We start from the raw sequence: 14,840 nt of genomic DNA on the forward strand, positions 1-14,840 counted from the left end.
TCCTGTTAGCCTACATGGATGTTTATTTGGAACCTCTCTTATCTTAAATACACAGACTGTTTGTTTGAGGCAAATGAACATTACGTATTACAGAGAACATCTTTTTTACCCCCAGTCTGAGCTAACTGAATAATAGTAATAATAATAATCACTTCCGTTTATTGTGTCCGTCCCATGTGCCAGAGGTTTAAGACGTCACCTCTCCTGTAGCCTATAAGCTGTAGGTATTATTATCTCTGATTTACAGATGAGGAGACCAAGGCTTTGGTTAAGTAGTTTGCTCAAGGCCTCATAAAGTGTCAGAGCAAAGATTTGAACCAAGGTCATTATAATTCCAAAGCCTTTATACATTTCTTTTAGGGGAGGGCATATACAGGGTCAAGAAGGAGAAGTGAGGGCTGGAAGCTACTGCAGCTGAACATTATTTCTTCCCTAATGGTTTGCTGTCCTTGGCAGAAACAACTGTCCTAAAGGATGATAAACTACCATTGTAGCAGTGATTAAAATCTGCACCTGGGAGCCTTTCCAGTTCCCCCCGAAACCCAGGCCACCCCCAGACCAGTTAAATCAGAGTCTCTGGGGGTGGGGCCCAGGCCTGGTTTGTTTGTGTTTTTTGTGTTTTTTAAAAAAAATTTATTTATTGCTGCGTTGGGTCTTCGTTGCTACACGCGGGCTTTCTTTAATTGCGTCGAGCGAGGGCTACTCTTTGTTGCGGTTTGTGGGCCTCTCATTGCGGTGGCTTCTCTTGTTGCAGAGCATGGGCTCTAGGCGCGCGGGCTTCAGTAGTTGTGGCACGCGGGCTCTAGAGCGCAGGCTCAGTAGTTGTGGCGCACAGGCTTAGCTGCTCTGTGGCATGTGGGATCTTCCCAGACCAGGGCTCGAGCCCGTGTCCCCTGCATTGGCAAGCAGATTCTTAACCACTGTACCACTAGGGAAGCCCCCCAGGCCTGTTTTTGAAAGCTCCCAGGTGATTTCAATGTGTAGCCCAAGTTGAGAACCTTGAAGTTCAGTTAAGAACCCCTGAAGTCTTGGTTAAAGAAATTAAGGAGCTTTAAGGGGCTTTTCTATTTTCAAAGACTATGTAAAATACTGCCAAAACCTCTTCAACTGCTTTTACAAAGCTGAAGTACAAACTGTTGCTATTTCTTTGGAGAAAAAAAAAATCAGATAACCTTGTATCTGCTCTTCCAAACCAAAGAAAGTCAAGAATGCTATGGGGAGATGATACAAGCACCAATCTCTGTGATACTTCATAACTCAGCTCACATAATTTTAGAAGTGTTTTTATGTGACTAGAAAAGTCAGTTGTTGAATCAATTAATCAGAAGTGAGAGGGGTGGGACTTCCCTGGTGGCACAGTGGTTAAGAATCTGCCTGCCAACGCAGGGGACAAGGGTTCAAGCCCTGGTCCAGGAAGATCCCACATGCCACAGAGCAATTAAGACCATACGCCAGAACTACTGAGCCTGTGCTCCTGAGCCCGTGTGCCACAGCTACTGAAGCCCATACACCTAGAGCCCGTTCTCTGCAACAAGAAAAGCCACCACAATGAGAAGCCCACGCACCGCAACAAAGAGTAGCCCCCGCTCGCCGCAACTAGAGAAAGCCCGCGCACGGCAACTAAGACCCAACGCAGCCAAAAATAAATAAATAAATAAATAAATAAATAAATAAATAAATAAAAAATTAAAAAAAAAAGAAGTGAGAGGGGTGAGTAGCCATCAGCCAAGCTGTCTGAGGACGATGCTGAAAACCAAACCAGACTAAGGTAACTATAAATATTGTAAGCCATTACATTTTCTTACAAAGGGCCTCAGTGAAAGATTTCCACTTTTTCACGTGGATTAGTAATTAGGGTAAAAACCAAGGGCCCTTCCTCACATCACTTTCCCACAGGAATAGGAAGATATCCTTTTACTAACTTCTACCTATCCCGATTTTAGACATGTGTTATTCTAGGCTGTGATCTATGCATTCCATTAGAAAATATAACTTGATCTACACTCAGTTTCACTGTGTTCCATGCAGCGGTCTCCAAAACAGGGACTGTATCATACTGCTGGATTTTTTCCATGTCTCAGGAGACAGCATTAATAATGTAAGAAATCTGTGCAATTTTCATACTTCAGAAAATGAAAATACAGTATGACCATAAGAAAAATGTCTGCTGGATTCTGAAAGCCCCTGACAAATGACAAGTGCTGAGTAGTCCTGCTTAGGCCAGCATGGGTGGAGGTGCTGTGCTTCCGTTCTGTCCTCAGTAACAGTGCTCAATGTTTGCTTCCAGAACGATGTGGCTGCACTTCTGAAACCAATATCGGAAAAGATTCAGGATATCCAAACTTTCAGAGAGAGAAACCGGGGGAGTAAAATGTTTAATCATCTCTCGGCCGTCAGCGAAAGCATCCCTGCCCTTGGGTGGATAGCTGTGGTGAGTCTGGCTGGAATGTTGCCCCTGCACCTTGTCAGGTTTGTGGAGTGTTTGGGAGAACTCATGGCTGCCTTCAGGCTCCTTCATCCTCCGCCTGTTAAACGAAAGGAAGATTCCTTTCAGGCTGAATACATCAGCTCTTTCTTACCCTTTTGAAGTTCAGGGCTTTGTGTTCTGAGATGTGGAAAGTGCTTTACTGATTTTACAGAGCAAGATTTGCCTCCAGCTTTCAAGTCAGCATCTGCATTGCTTCTCTTCTTCTTTAAGGCATTTTCTTTCTTATCCTATTTTTTTTTTTTTTTCTATGCTTGGGTGATGGTCCTGTTCTCTCAGTCCCCCAAACCCGGTCCTTATGTCAAGGAGATGAATGATGCTGCCACCTTTTACACTAACAGGGTCTTAAAGGACTACAAACACAGGTACGTACCTTCTTTTATTGACCAAATTTTCAATTGATTGTTTGTTAGACATTTGTCCCCAAGCTTAATGTAGTTCATTACTGATTCCTTTCAAAGTCTAGTTTACTACAAACATTAAGGAAAAATCCCATCTTTGCAGGTAAAGCAAAGTGGAAAGCGAAATCAATGATCCAGATAATATGTGTGTTTTAGAAAGTCTGCCTCAGTTCTCTGGTAATGAATAAACTCTCCCCATGTGAATGCATGTCACTCTGTTATGTATCCCCAGAATAATGAGAGAGATCTGTGATGGTTTGTGATGGACCAGCCCAAAATGGACAAACCTTTTACATTGATCAAAATAGAATTGGTGAGAGTTCCCTGGTGGCACAGTGCTTAGGAGTCCATCTGCCAGTACAGGGGACGTGGGTTCGATCCCTGGTCTGGGAAGATCCCACATGCCACGGAGCAACTAAGCCCGTGCATCACAACTACTGAAGCCTGTGTGCCCTAGAGCCCGTGCTCTGCAACAAGAGAAGCCACTGTAATGAGAAGCCCGTGCACAGCAAAGAAGAGTAGCCCCTGCTCGCCACAACTAGAGAAAGCCCACGTGCAGCAATGAAGACCCAACGCAGCCAAAAATAAATAAAATTTTTTAAAAAATAGAATTGGTGGGTGAGGAGAGAGAATAAACGGGGCTTAGGAAATGAAGTATAAATGAGGAACAGAGATGAGATGAGACAATAAACCAGGCCAATGAGAGGGAAACCAGAGATTGCGTTAAGATGAAATACAGTTGGGTGGACAGAGAGACATCTGTAAGAAAGCCGCCATTCAAAGTGCTGCTGAAAGTACAGATGAGACTGAACCAACGGGTTTTGCCTGGAGAGCCAGCTTAAAAGGACATTGCGTTCTCCAGCACAGATAATAGATCCTAGAGAGCCGCAAACTGGGGCTAGAATTGGAAATGGGACTAAATGGGGAGAGGCCAGAGCTGAATAGACAGGAAGATATCTCTGAACTGCTGAAGGGGTGTCATGAGATCCCTCACCTCTGATGATGTCATGGCCTGCCTTGTCAACAGCTGGCAAGATGTGATGTGGCTGATGCTTCATCATGCAGGAAAGGAATGAGGTGAAAATAAGAGCAACAAAGTTCAACCCCCTGGGCACTGAGCTCAGAGTGAATCCCTCTCTGAGCCCGTAGGTGACGGGAGTAGAAATGATCATCAGTCAGCAAATGCAGGGGTTCCTGCATTTCACTCACAGGCCCAGACTGTCCAGATGAAAGGGGACCTGAATAGTCTGGATAATTGCTTCAATTCACTTCTTTCTATTACTAACATAGATCTAAAAATATGAGCCAGGAGAACAGGTTTTAAGTAGGAAAAGAAGAAAACAACATTATAAGACAAATTTTGTATGGAATATAGAAAAATTGCACAGAATGTGTAAATAAATACCTCCTGTAGTTCCAGGTCATTGACCAATACGACATATTCAAAACTTGCATAACTATTTCTTTTTTAGGTTATTTTTGGTTTTAATAAACATTGAGTAGATACAGAAGAATATTTATAAATATATGTAAGATATAAAAATTACAATACAAAAAATACCCATACATCCACCAATCAGTTTAAGAAATATGTACCAATACTTTCTTTTTTTACTAAAAAATAGCAGTCACACTCAGCAATCCTACTCCTAGGTGTATTTCCAAAAGAAATGAAAACATGTCCACACAAAAGCTTGTACATGAATGTTCATAGCAGCATTATTTATAGTAGCCAAAATGTGCTACTGATGAATAGACAAATAAAGTGTATTTGTCCATCAACTGATGAATAGACAAACTGTATATCCATACAATGGTATATTATTCAGCCATTTTAAAAAAAATGAAATATACAAGTAGCCATATGGATGAGCCTTGAAAACATTTATGCTGAGTGAAAGAAGTCAGACACAAAAAAACACATATTGTATGATTCCATTTATATGAAATTCCAGAATAGGCAAATCCATAGAGACAGAAAGTAGGTTAGCAGTTGTCTAGGTCTGGGGAAGTTGGGTGGAAATGTGGAGTAACTGCTAATGGGTGTAGGATTTCTTTTGGGGGTGATGAAAATGTTCTAAAACCACTGTGTTAATGACTGTACAATTTGAACTAAACTATTGAATTGTACACCTTAAATGGATGAATTGCCTGGGATGTGAATTATATCCCAGTAGAGCAGTTATACTAAACAAAATAAGACAAAAACCAGCCTCAGTGTTCCCCTCCCCTCATAGAGTTTAGTCATTCTATGTTAGCAAAACAGGTCTTAGAGCTTTTAGGAAGCGCAGCTCTCGAGACAGACTTCCGCCCACCTCTTTTCCTCCTGAGGTCTCTCCCACCCTAAGGAAACTTTGGTTAAATTACTGATACTCAGTAACAGACTCCCTGCACCCAGAGAACTGTGTTTGAGGCAATTGTGCCCAATGATATAACTCCAAATGTTGCCACTTTGTGTTGGAGACTATAGAACTGTGCAGTATGAATGAGAAGAGGCAAAATGGGCATAGAGGGAACCTACCTCAACATAATAAAGGCCATATATGACAAACCCACAGCAAACATCATACTCAGTGGTGAAAAACTGAAAGCATTTCCACTAAGATCAGGAACAAGACAAGGTTGCCCACTCTCACCACTATTATTCAACATAGTTTTGGAAGTGTTAGCCACAGCAATCAGAGAAGAAAAAGAAATAAAAGGAATCCAAATCAGAAAAGAAGAAGTAAAGCTGTCACTGTTTGCAGATGACATACTATACATAGAGAATCCTAAAGATGCCACCAGAAAACTACTAGAGCTAATCAATGAATTTGGTAAGGTTGCAGGATACAAAATTAATGCACAGAAATCTCTGGCATTCCTATACACTAACAATGAAAAATCAGAAAGAGAAATTAAGGAAACAATCCCATTTACCGTTGCAACAAAAAGAATAAAATACCTAGGAATAAACCTACCTAAGGAGGCAAAAGACTTGTACTCAGAAAACTATAAACCACTGATGAAAGAAATCAAAGATGATACAAACAGATGGAGAGATATACCATGTTCTTGGATTGGAAGAATCAACATTGTGAAAATGACTATACTACCCAAAGCGATCTACAGACTCGATGCAATCCCTATCAAACTACCAATGGCATTCTTCACAGAATTAGAACAAAAAATTTTATAATTTGTATGGAAACACAAAAGACCCCAAATAGCCAAAGCAATCTTGAGAACGAAAAATGGAGCTGGAGGAATCAGGCTCCCTGACTTCAAATTATACTGCAAAGCTACAGTAATCAAGACAGTATGGTACTGGCACAAAAACAGAAATATAGATCAATGGTACAGGATAGAAAGCCCAGAGATAAACCCACGCACCTATGGTCACCTAATTTATGACAAAGGAGGCAAGAACATACAGTGGGGAAAAGACAGCCTCTTTAATAAGTGGTGCTGAGAAAACTGAACAGCTACATGTAAAAAGAATGAAATTAGAACACTCCCTAACACCATACACAAAAATAAACTCAAAATGGATTAAAGACCTAAATGTAAGATCAGACACTATAAAACTCTTAGGAGAAAACATAGGAAAAACGCTCTTTGACATAAACCACAGCAAGATCTTTTTGACCCACCTCCTAGAGAAATGAAAATAAAAACAAAAATAAACAAATGGGACCTAATGAAACTTAAAAGCTTTTGCACAGCAAAGGAAACCATAAACAAGACGAAAAGACAGCCCTCAGAATGGGAGAAAATATTTGCAAATGAAACAACAGACAAAGGATTAATCTCCAAAATATACAAACAGCTCATGGAGCTCAATATCAAAAAAACAAACAATTCAATTTAAAAATGGGCAGAAGACCTAAATAGACATTTAACCAAAGAAGACATACAGATGGCCAAGAGGCACATGAAAAGATGCTCAACATCACTAATTATTAGAGAAATGCAAATCAAACCTACAGTGAGGTATCACTTCACACCAGTCAGAATGGCCATTATCAAAAAATCTAGAAGCAATAAATGCTGGAAAGGGTGTGGTGAAAAGAGAACCCTCCTGTACTGTTGGTGGGAATGTAAATTGATACAACCACTATGGAGAACAGGATGGAGGTTCCTTAAAACACTAAAACTGGAACTACCATATGACCCAGGAATCCCACTACTGGGCATATACCCTGAGAAAACCATAATTCAAAAAGAGACATGTACAACAGTGTTCATTGCAGCACTATTTACAATAGCCAGGACATGGAAGTAACCTAAATGTCCATGGACAGATGCATGGATAAAGAAGATGTGGCACATATATACAATGGAATATTACTCAGCCATAAAAAGAAATGAAATGGAGTTATTTGTAGTGAGGTGGATGGACCTAGAGTCTGTCATACAGAGTGAAGTCAGAAAGAGAAAAACAAACACTGTATGCTGGCATGTATATATTGAATCAAAAAAAATAAAAAATAAAAAATAGTACTGATGAACCTAGTGGCAGGGCAGGAATAAAAACATAGTCATAGAGAATGGACTTGAGGACACGGTGGGGGAGGGGGAAGCTGGGACGAAGTGAGAGAGTGGCATGGACATATATACACTACCAAATGTAAAATAGGTAGCTAGTGGGAAGCAGAAGCATAGCACAGGGAGATCAGCTCGGTGCTTTGCGATGACCTAGAGAGTTGGGTTAGGGCGGGTGGGAGGGAGATGCAAGAGGGAGGGGATATGGGGATATATGTATGCATATGGCTGATTCACTTTGTTGTACAACAGAAACTAACACAGTATTGTGAAGCAATTATACTCCAATAAAGATCTATTAAAAAATTAAAAAAAAAAAAAAAGAAATGCAAGACAATCCGCCCTGCTCACATAAAAATAGCAGTTCAGGAAAGAACAAGCTTAAGTTGCAAAAATATGTCAGCATGAACAGCCCATGACGACTTCGACATCATAAAAGACCTCTTTACCTAGTCTTTTCTCGGAATATACAGAGGTGCCTATTCAAGACACCTAAGTCTCTGCCTTTTTGCATATCACCCTTGGAGGCCATTTTTGTTTTTATCTCAGTTCGTCAGCTCCTATCCTCCTCCCAGTCCCTACTTGAGTGTATCTTGGGCCCATGGGTGTGAGTGATTCTCACCAGGTGGTAGTATAGCCAAGAGGGTTAGAGGTTTCCACTTTTTTGTACACATACAAAGAGTATAGTATTTGCTCCTCAATGTCAGCTATTAAGTAGAAAATGTACTTCTGACAGCATCAAGGACAGTTCATTTAAACTTAATGGACCACCTGAAGAGTATGTAATATGCTGGGGAAATGCAGCCACGGGTGTGGATTTATTCACCTCACTTCCACAAGTAGCCAGACCAGTCCCAAGTCACCGTTGAGCTTCCAGGATCGATAACCCAAACAAAGCACAATACTCCACAACCACTCACTCAACACCCATTTATGGGCGCACCCAAGCTGGCTGTGTCTTCCTTCTGTGTGAGCTCAGTGAGGGCTGTGGGGTGTTGCAGACTCATTGATGAGGCATCGCCAGTAAGGCAGGCTCATTGCTGCCTACCTGACAGACAGGCCCGTGGGTGGAGGAGGTGAAAGGCAGGCTTCCTTGTGGTTTACACAGAAGGGCTGTGGCCAGTGGACTCTGCATCTGTGCAACCTTTTCGACTGGCTTGACTGGTTGCTTGGCTCTTTTTCAATAAATGAATAGAGCAGGTTAATTATTTTGACTTTCTAGAGGTAAGACCTCTCTGAGTCATAATCAGTCATAATCTGAGTCACATGTCCTTCCCATAGCTTCTTACAGGGGAAGTGGAACTGAGGCTGGGTTTGCAGCTCTGGAGGTATAGTTGAGTCCTTCTCAATTTGTTGTCTCTTAGAAACTGACTTCAGGTTAAAAGGCACCATATTGTTATGCCTTATTACAAGTTTTGCTAGAACTTTCTTCAAGTTAAAATCATACTGTAATAGTTAAAAGAAAAATGAATTTGCCTATGCAGGTTTGGATTTCATCCTTTGTTAAACTTTTTAATAGAAGTGTACTGAACATGCAGCGTGCTTTTTCTAGAATGCCTACAGACGTGTGTTATAGGTACATACACCTGTACATATGCACATGTATGTATTAAATGACCATATGTATAAATATATGGGTTTGGGTTTTGATTGTAAAAGTGAGAAAGTGACAATGAAATATTTCATAGATTTGATCATTATAGTCAGTAAATCTAAAGATGTAGAACAAAATCACACTCATGTTTTTCCTCTTTGAGGGGCAGATAATTATGACTTCAGTTCCCCATTTCCCTTTTCTTAAATGGCATGACTTAATACAGTGGGATTCTAAACATGCTCGTGGTACTTAGAGCTTTTCAAGGAAAACAGAATACGTCCAGAGACAAGTCATTACTGCCAAGAGCTTGAATAATAGAGATTTCCTTCCATGATTGTCTTCAGATTAATGGCCCAGGTTTGTGATTAAATTTTTGTTAACTGAGACTTCATCATTTTCTCATTTACCACTACTTTATTCAAAGTAGGAAAAAATGTGTGAGTGGAAATAATCCAAGGGAAATGCAACTATTTCTGCCTACCTATAAATTTAATATTTCTAACACTTCTCCCAATCCTGTATATTAATCCAGCTTTAAAAGTTGGATTAACATTTTACCACTTCTTGGTTCAGTAAAATTGGAATAAAAATACCAGTCATGCCCTGCCTCGCTTGCATTTGTCATTATGAGTATCAAATTGAAGTAATTTAAGTGACTGTCCCTTTAGAAGTATTGAGTGTTACCCATTTGTAGGAAGTCATTTTTCTTACTATAGCAACTTTCCTTATCAGCCCAAAATTCTCCAATTTGATTACACTTTCAACCGAATAATTCCACAAATTATTAGAAAACAAACCAAAGGACGTTTTTCCTTTTCTGTACCATTCTCCTGCTTGAAAGTGCATTGTTTTTCATTTTACATCAGAAGCAGTACAGAGAGAAATGGTCTCCCCTCCATGTTCATCTCCCCGTGAGAGATGACACGAGGATGAACTAAGTTTGGTGGATGCTCTCTCCGTGGGCCTCTCTGCTCCGCACTGGAGCTCAGGGCACTCAGCTCCTCTCAGGGGAGACCAGGACCACCATCCTTTCAAGGTTCTTTTCAGAATCAGTCCACACTGACTGGTCTAGAAAGACAGTTGTTCCAGGGTCATCTGGAGCCTTAGTTACTGGATTGCCATGTGCTCCCCAATGTCTTTAAATAGATCCTAAATCCACTCTCTTCCACTCTCTTTTATGACAAAGTGATTTACGCCATGTGGATTGGGTAAAGTCGTATTTGAACATATGGAGTGAGCTTCAAGCATACATCAAGGAACACCACACTACAGGCCTTACTTGGAGCAAAACAGTAAGTACCCAGCCCTCTTCCACCTGAGTGACAAAAGGTCATAAAAATATTCATTCTCGGTAGCCTGGCAATTTTAGAATTTACCTCAAGGAAAGCATAAGATAAAATATACATGCAGAAGCTGCTTATGAAAATGCCATTGTCATAGGAAAGTCTGGAAACTGCCTATATGACACAGAAAAAGAAAATGGTTGAGTTGTCAGAAGAACCCAGTGAAATAATCTGGGGTCATTACAATACCACATATGGTGGTTACATGGGAAATGATTTACCAGTCAATGTTAAGTGATAAAGTAGAATGCAAAAGTTATGAGCACTAAGACGGCATGTGTATTAAGAAACTGTGTGAGTAAAATCGAAGGAAACAAGAAGATTTGAGAATAGCTATAATTTTAAGAAGATAGAATTATGAATAGAATGTTTTTTAAATGTTTTAAATTTCCCTTTTGGCATTTATAGTTTACTAAGTAATATTTTTCAATACTTCGGTAATCCTAGTGCTTTGAATGGTATCCTAGTCCTAGGATAAAATCCCACCTGTGTCTGTTCCGACTTGAATTCCCGCATGAGATTCTAATCTGACTTTTGCCCTCTTCTTCACCTTGTCTCTCCTGTTTTCCCCTGTCTCACTGGCCCAGCACTGCCAAACTACTTGTGGAATTCTGAACACATGCATTGCTTAGACTGAACCAAATCAAAATGTCATTGTTTCAAAATTTGCAAGTCTCATATTGTTTAACCTTTATTGCGATGTCCTGAACATATATCATGCTGTATGACCTGAGTTCCCTGGGGAACCCTCTTCCCCAAGACTCAGTTCCAACATCATCTCTTTAAGAAACTTCCATTGAGGGGAGTTCCCTGATGGTCCACTGGTTAGGACTTGGTGCTTTCACTGCCGTGGGCTTGGGTTCAATCCCTGGTCAGGGAACTAAGATCCTGCAAGCTACACAGCTTGGCCAAAAAAAAAAAGAAGCTTCCATTGAACTCCGTTGGTGCCCCGTCTGGTTTGATGGCTCTCCTCTATGCCTCCTTCATATCTTCAGTATACCTCAGTCATATCCCTTTACATATAGAATTGTAATTTTTTGTGTGTTTTTGGAGCTCTCCTACTGGATTGGAAACTCATCTCTGTCTCCAGCCCCTCGCATAGTGCCTGGCATGGAGTAAGTACTCAGTAAATAGTTTGAACTAAATTGTGAATTAGGGTGCTCTTTAAAATCTCTGCACTTGCTATAAAAAGGCTTCCTGTGGAAACTTCAGTCCATTAGAAATGAATGTTACCTTTCGGTTGTCACAGTGGATGGTCTAACCAGAGTAAATGTTGAGAAGATGAAGTGGCATATTTGTGAACTCAGTTTAAAGGTAGAACCCTCACTCTCCCCACAGTCATAACCAGCAACTAACCTTCACACAGAACGTTGCTTTCAGTAGCATAGGCTTAATACCAAGGCAGAGTTTGTGATTTTTCAAAGCAGTGTAGGACTTCTACACTTGTTCCCCAACACTTGTGGTACAAATGTTAACACTGACCTCTAAAGACTGATGCTTCTTTTTATTTTCTACTTTGCCTGTTTTCTCCATAAGAAATGCAAGATACAGTAAGTTGATTATTTTTCTTCTGCCCACAACATTATGATTCTGTAAAGAGAGTTCATAAACATTTGAAGGGTTTTAATGTGGAAGGGTATGTGTGGAGGTAGGTGGGTCTTTGTGTAGACTAATTGGAATTATTTTTCATACATTTCAAATGAGATGCTGTTTTGTTATAGATCAATTTGTCATAAAGGGGAATTGTCACATGTTTACCATGGAGATAGGACATCATGAGAAAACTAAACATCAAGAGTCCTTGGATGTCTTATTATTTCATGGTAGATAAATGGAAAAGGAATGAGAATCCATTGTGGAAAATAATCATGTCAACAGACACTGGCCTATTAATTCTCCAATAGTGCCCATGGAAAATGAATAGAAAATTACTCTTTAAATGGTTTGAATACCTTTAATGCAATGTACAAAGCTGAGTAATTATGTTTTGAATATAAAAAAGAAGGATCGGGGCTTCCCTGGTGGCGCAGTGGTTGAGAATCTGCCTGCCAATGCAGGGGACACGGGTTCGAGCCCTGGTCTGGGAAGATCCCACATGCCGCGGAGCAACTAGGCCCGTGAGCCACAATTACTGAGCCTGCGCGACTGGAGCCTGTGCTCCGCAACAAGAGAGGCCGCGATAATGAGAGGCCCGCGCACCGCGATGAAGAGTGGCCCCCACTTGCCGCAACTAGAGAAAGCCCTCGCACAGAAACGAAGACCCAACACAGCCATAAGTAAATAAATAAATAAATAAATAAACCCAAAAGTTAAAAAAAAAAAAAGAAGAGTTCAAGGTTCACGTGCAGATCAGGCCCAGAGATGACTTTAAAAAAAAAAAAAAGAAGGATCAATTATTACAGATAAATAAATGTAGTTGTTTTTCTTTGTTCTAGAGTGAACACTTATCTTTTCATCATGTTCGTTAGAAATATATGCTTTGTAACAATGAGTTTGAAACTTTTAAAGGCAACCCATAGTAAGAAATATATTTTACACACACACACACCCTTCTCACAATACTAAAACAAGTTTCACAAAACAATACTTTCTTTCACCACATGGAATGCATTCAGATATTTTCTTTTGTGTTTTACTTCATTTTTTTATAAAATCCTGGCTGAGACCCACTAAATTGATTCCATGATCCACTAATGGGTCACATCCCACATTTTGAAAAACATGTTATAAAACATAAATGTTATATAAATATAAATATTTATTTATCTATTTATATAAAATATAATCCTTATAGCATACATTAGGAGGTACGGATTGCCATGATAATAATGACAGCTATTATTTATTGAGCACATGTTATGATATGGGCAAATTCTATTTAAAATGGTAATCGTTATAAAGCAGAGCATCTACTTCACTTCTTTCATGGAAAAGTAGTATGATAAAGTTTTGACCAGATACTAAAAGTGAGGAATGATTATGTAAGAAAATGTTGGTTCAGTGATAACATCATATATACAAAATCTTTTGGCAAACTTTAAGATATATGCATAGAAATATATTTCCTAATATTTTTATCTTCTTCTAAAGTTTGGGGTTAAAAAAAACTATTACAAAGTATATTATAAAAATTATAGTTTTTCATTTTAAATCTAAATTAGTAAAAACTATATAAAAGATTCCAAAACATAATCCTTAGAATAAATCAAACTGATTTCTTCTCATTTACTATGGCCTGTTGACGTACCAGCAAAATAAATCATAAACAATTACAGCCAGTATCACAGCATTATTGCAGAGAAGAGGGACAAGGCTATTAGAATTATCTGATCAAATAGCCTTTGGGAGGAAAAAATAAATAAAAATCATTTCATTTATTTGCCCACTTATCACAAGTCTGCAAAAAGTATGCAGAAAGGTGGGGTGTTGGCATTCATTGTCACTGCAATATTCAGAAGTTTTAAGAAATGCATTCCATCTCAATGGACAAAGTCAAAAAGCTTATGGCGACTTAACATCTCAAGTATTTTGAGTAACCATTGTTTTCTTCTATTTTCAAATTGGATTTTGAGATTTGAGCTCTATGGGGTGTTAGTGACCAACTGCATGCTGCTGTAGACTGAGTTTCCAAGCTTGCATTGCTCTGAGAAATGCTCTTTCCCTTGAGTTAACAGTTGGAACTGAACTTGCTGTTCCCACCTCCTAGCCTTTGTGTTCAGACTGCAGCTGTGCCAGGCAACTGTTGTGCCCTTCAGTTGTTCCACAAAATGTAAATCTTTGAGGCCAGCAATTTTTCAGGACAGTGATTGGAGAGAGGGTCCGTGTGTGTGCACAAGTGTGCTGGCGTCGGGGTGGGTGCGTTTTGGGGGAGGAAGCAGCTGTGGAGTAATCTATCTGGAATTTCTTGTTACATTTACTGTGGTAAATGGGATCTTCTCATTCTGTCAGCTTTTTTTCACATGACCATGGACTGGAAAGACCCTACACCAGAAATGACTTGCAGTTTTCAGTTAGTTTAATTATTGGGAACCCTTTTCCATATTAATTTACATAGTTTCCTCAGCCCTGGGTTTCAAATGCACTTTGTTGAATAAATTGATCTCTTGGCAGGAACCCAATGGAGACACTATTATTTATCATCCCTTGCAGTTGGTCAGATTTGTAATATTCGTTGGCAGTTCCTGCAAATCAGATAACTTAAGCTGAAAGACAGAGGCCTGATCTTTACGCTTATAATGACCGACATAACTGATTCTTTTTATGAATTGTCCGGATCAGCAATCCAACTTTTATTCTGTTCTCTGTAGATCTGGCCAGGAAAAGGTCATGAAAATAATTCTATGAATAGGATACAGTGTGGATGTTTTCTTAACTTTCTGGTGTGAAATTTGTTGACATATTTTTGTCCTTTTATGTGTCTTTCCAAATTAATTTTGAGAACAGCCAGGGTATAATTATTTGTAGAATAGAATAAAACTACACATAGATGA

At 39.6% G+C, this 14,840-nt stretch overlaps 1 protein-coding gene across 1 annotated transcript in view; it reads left to right on the top strand.

Moving 5' to 3' along the window:
* Positions 1–14,840, top strand: part of CAP2 (cyclase associated actin cytoskeleton regulatory protein 2) — a 148,380-nt gene that overhangs the window by 100,570 nt on the left and 32,970 nt on the right. The window contains exons 5-7 of the mRNA XM_061194845.1: positions 2,288–2,431; positions 2,765–2,850; positions 10,194–10,299. Of these exons, the coding sequence (XP_061050828.1) occupies positions 2,288–2,431; positions 2,765–2,850; positions 10,194–10,299 (336 nt within the window). The remainder of the gene's footprint in view (positions 1–2,287; positions 2,432–2,764; positions 2,851–10,193; positions 10,300–14,840) is intronic.

The sequence above is a fragment of the Eubalaena glacialis genome, chromosome 7, assembly GCF_028564815.1.
Source record: "Eubalaena glacialis isolate mEubGla1 chromosome 7, mEubGla1.1.hap2.+ XY, whole genome shotgun sequence".
Taxonomy (NCBI): domain Eukaryota; kingdom Metazoa; phylum Chordata; class Mammalia; order Artiodactyla; family Balaenidae; genus Eubalaena; species Eubalaena glacialis.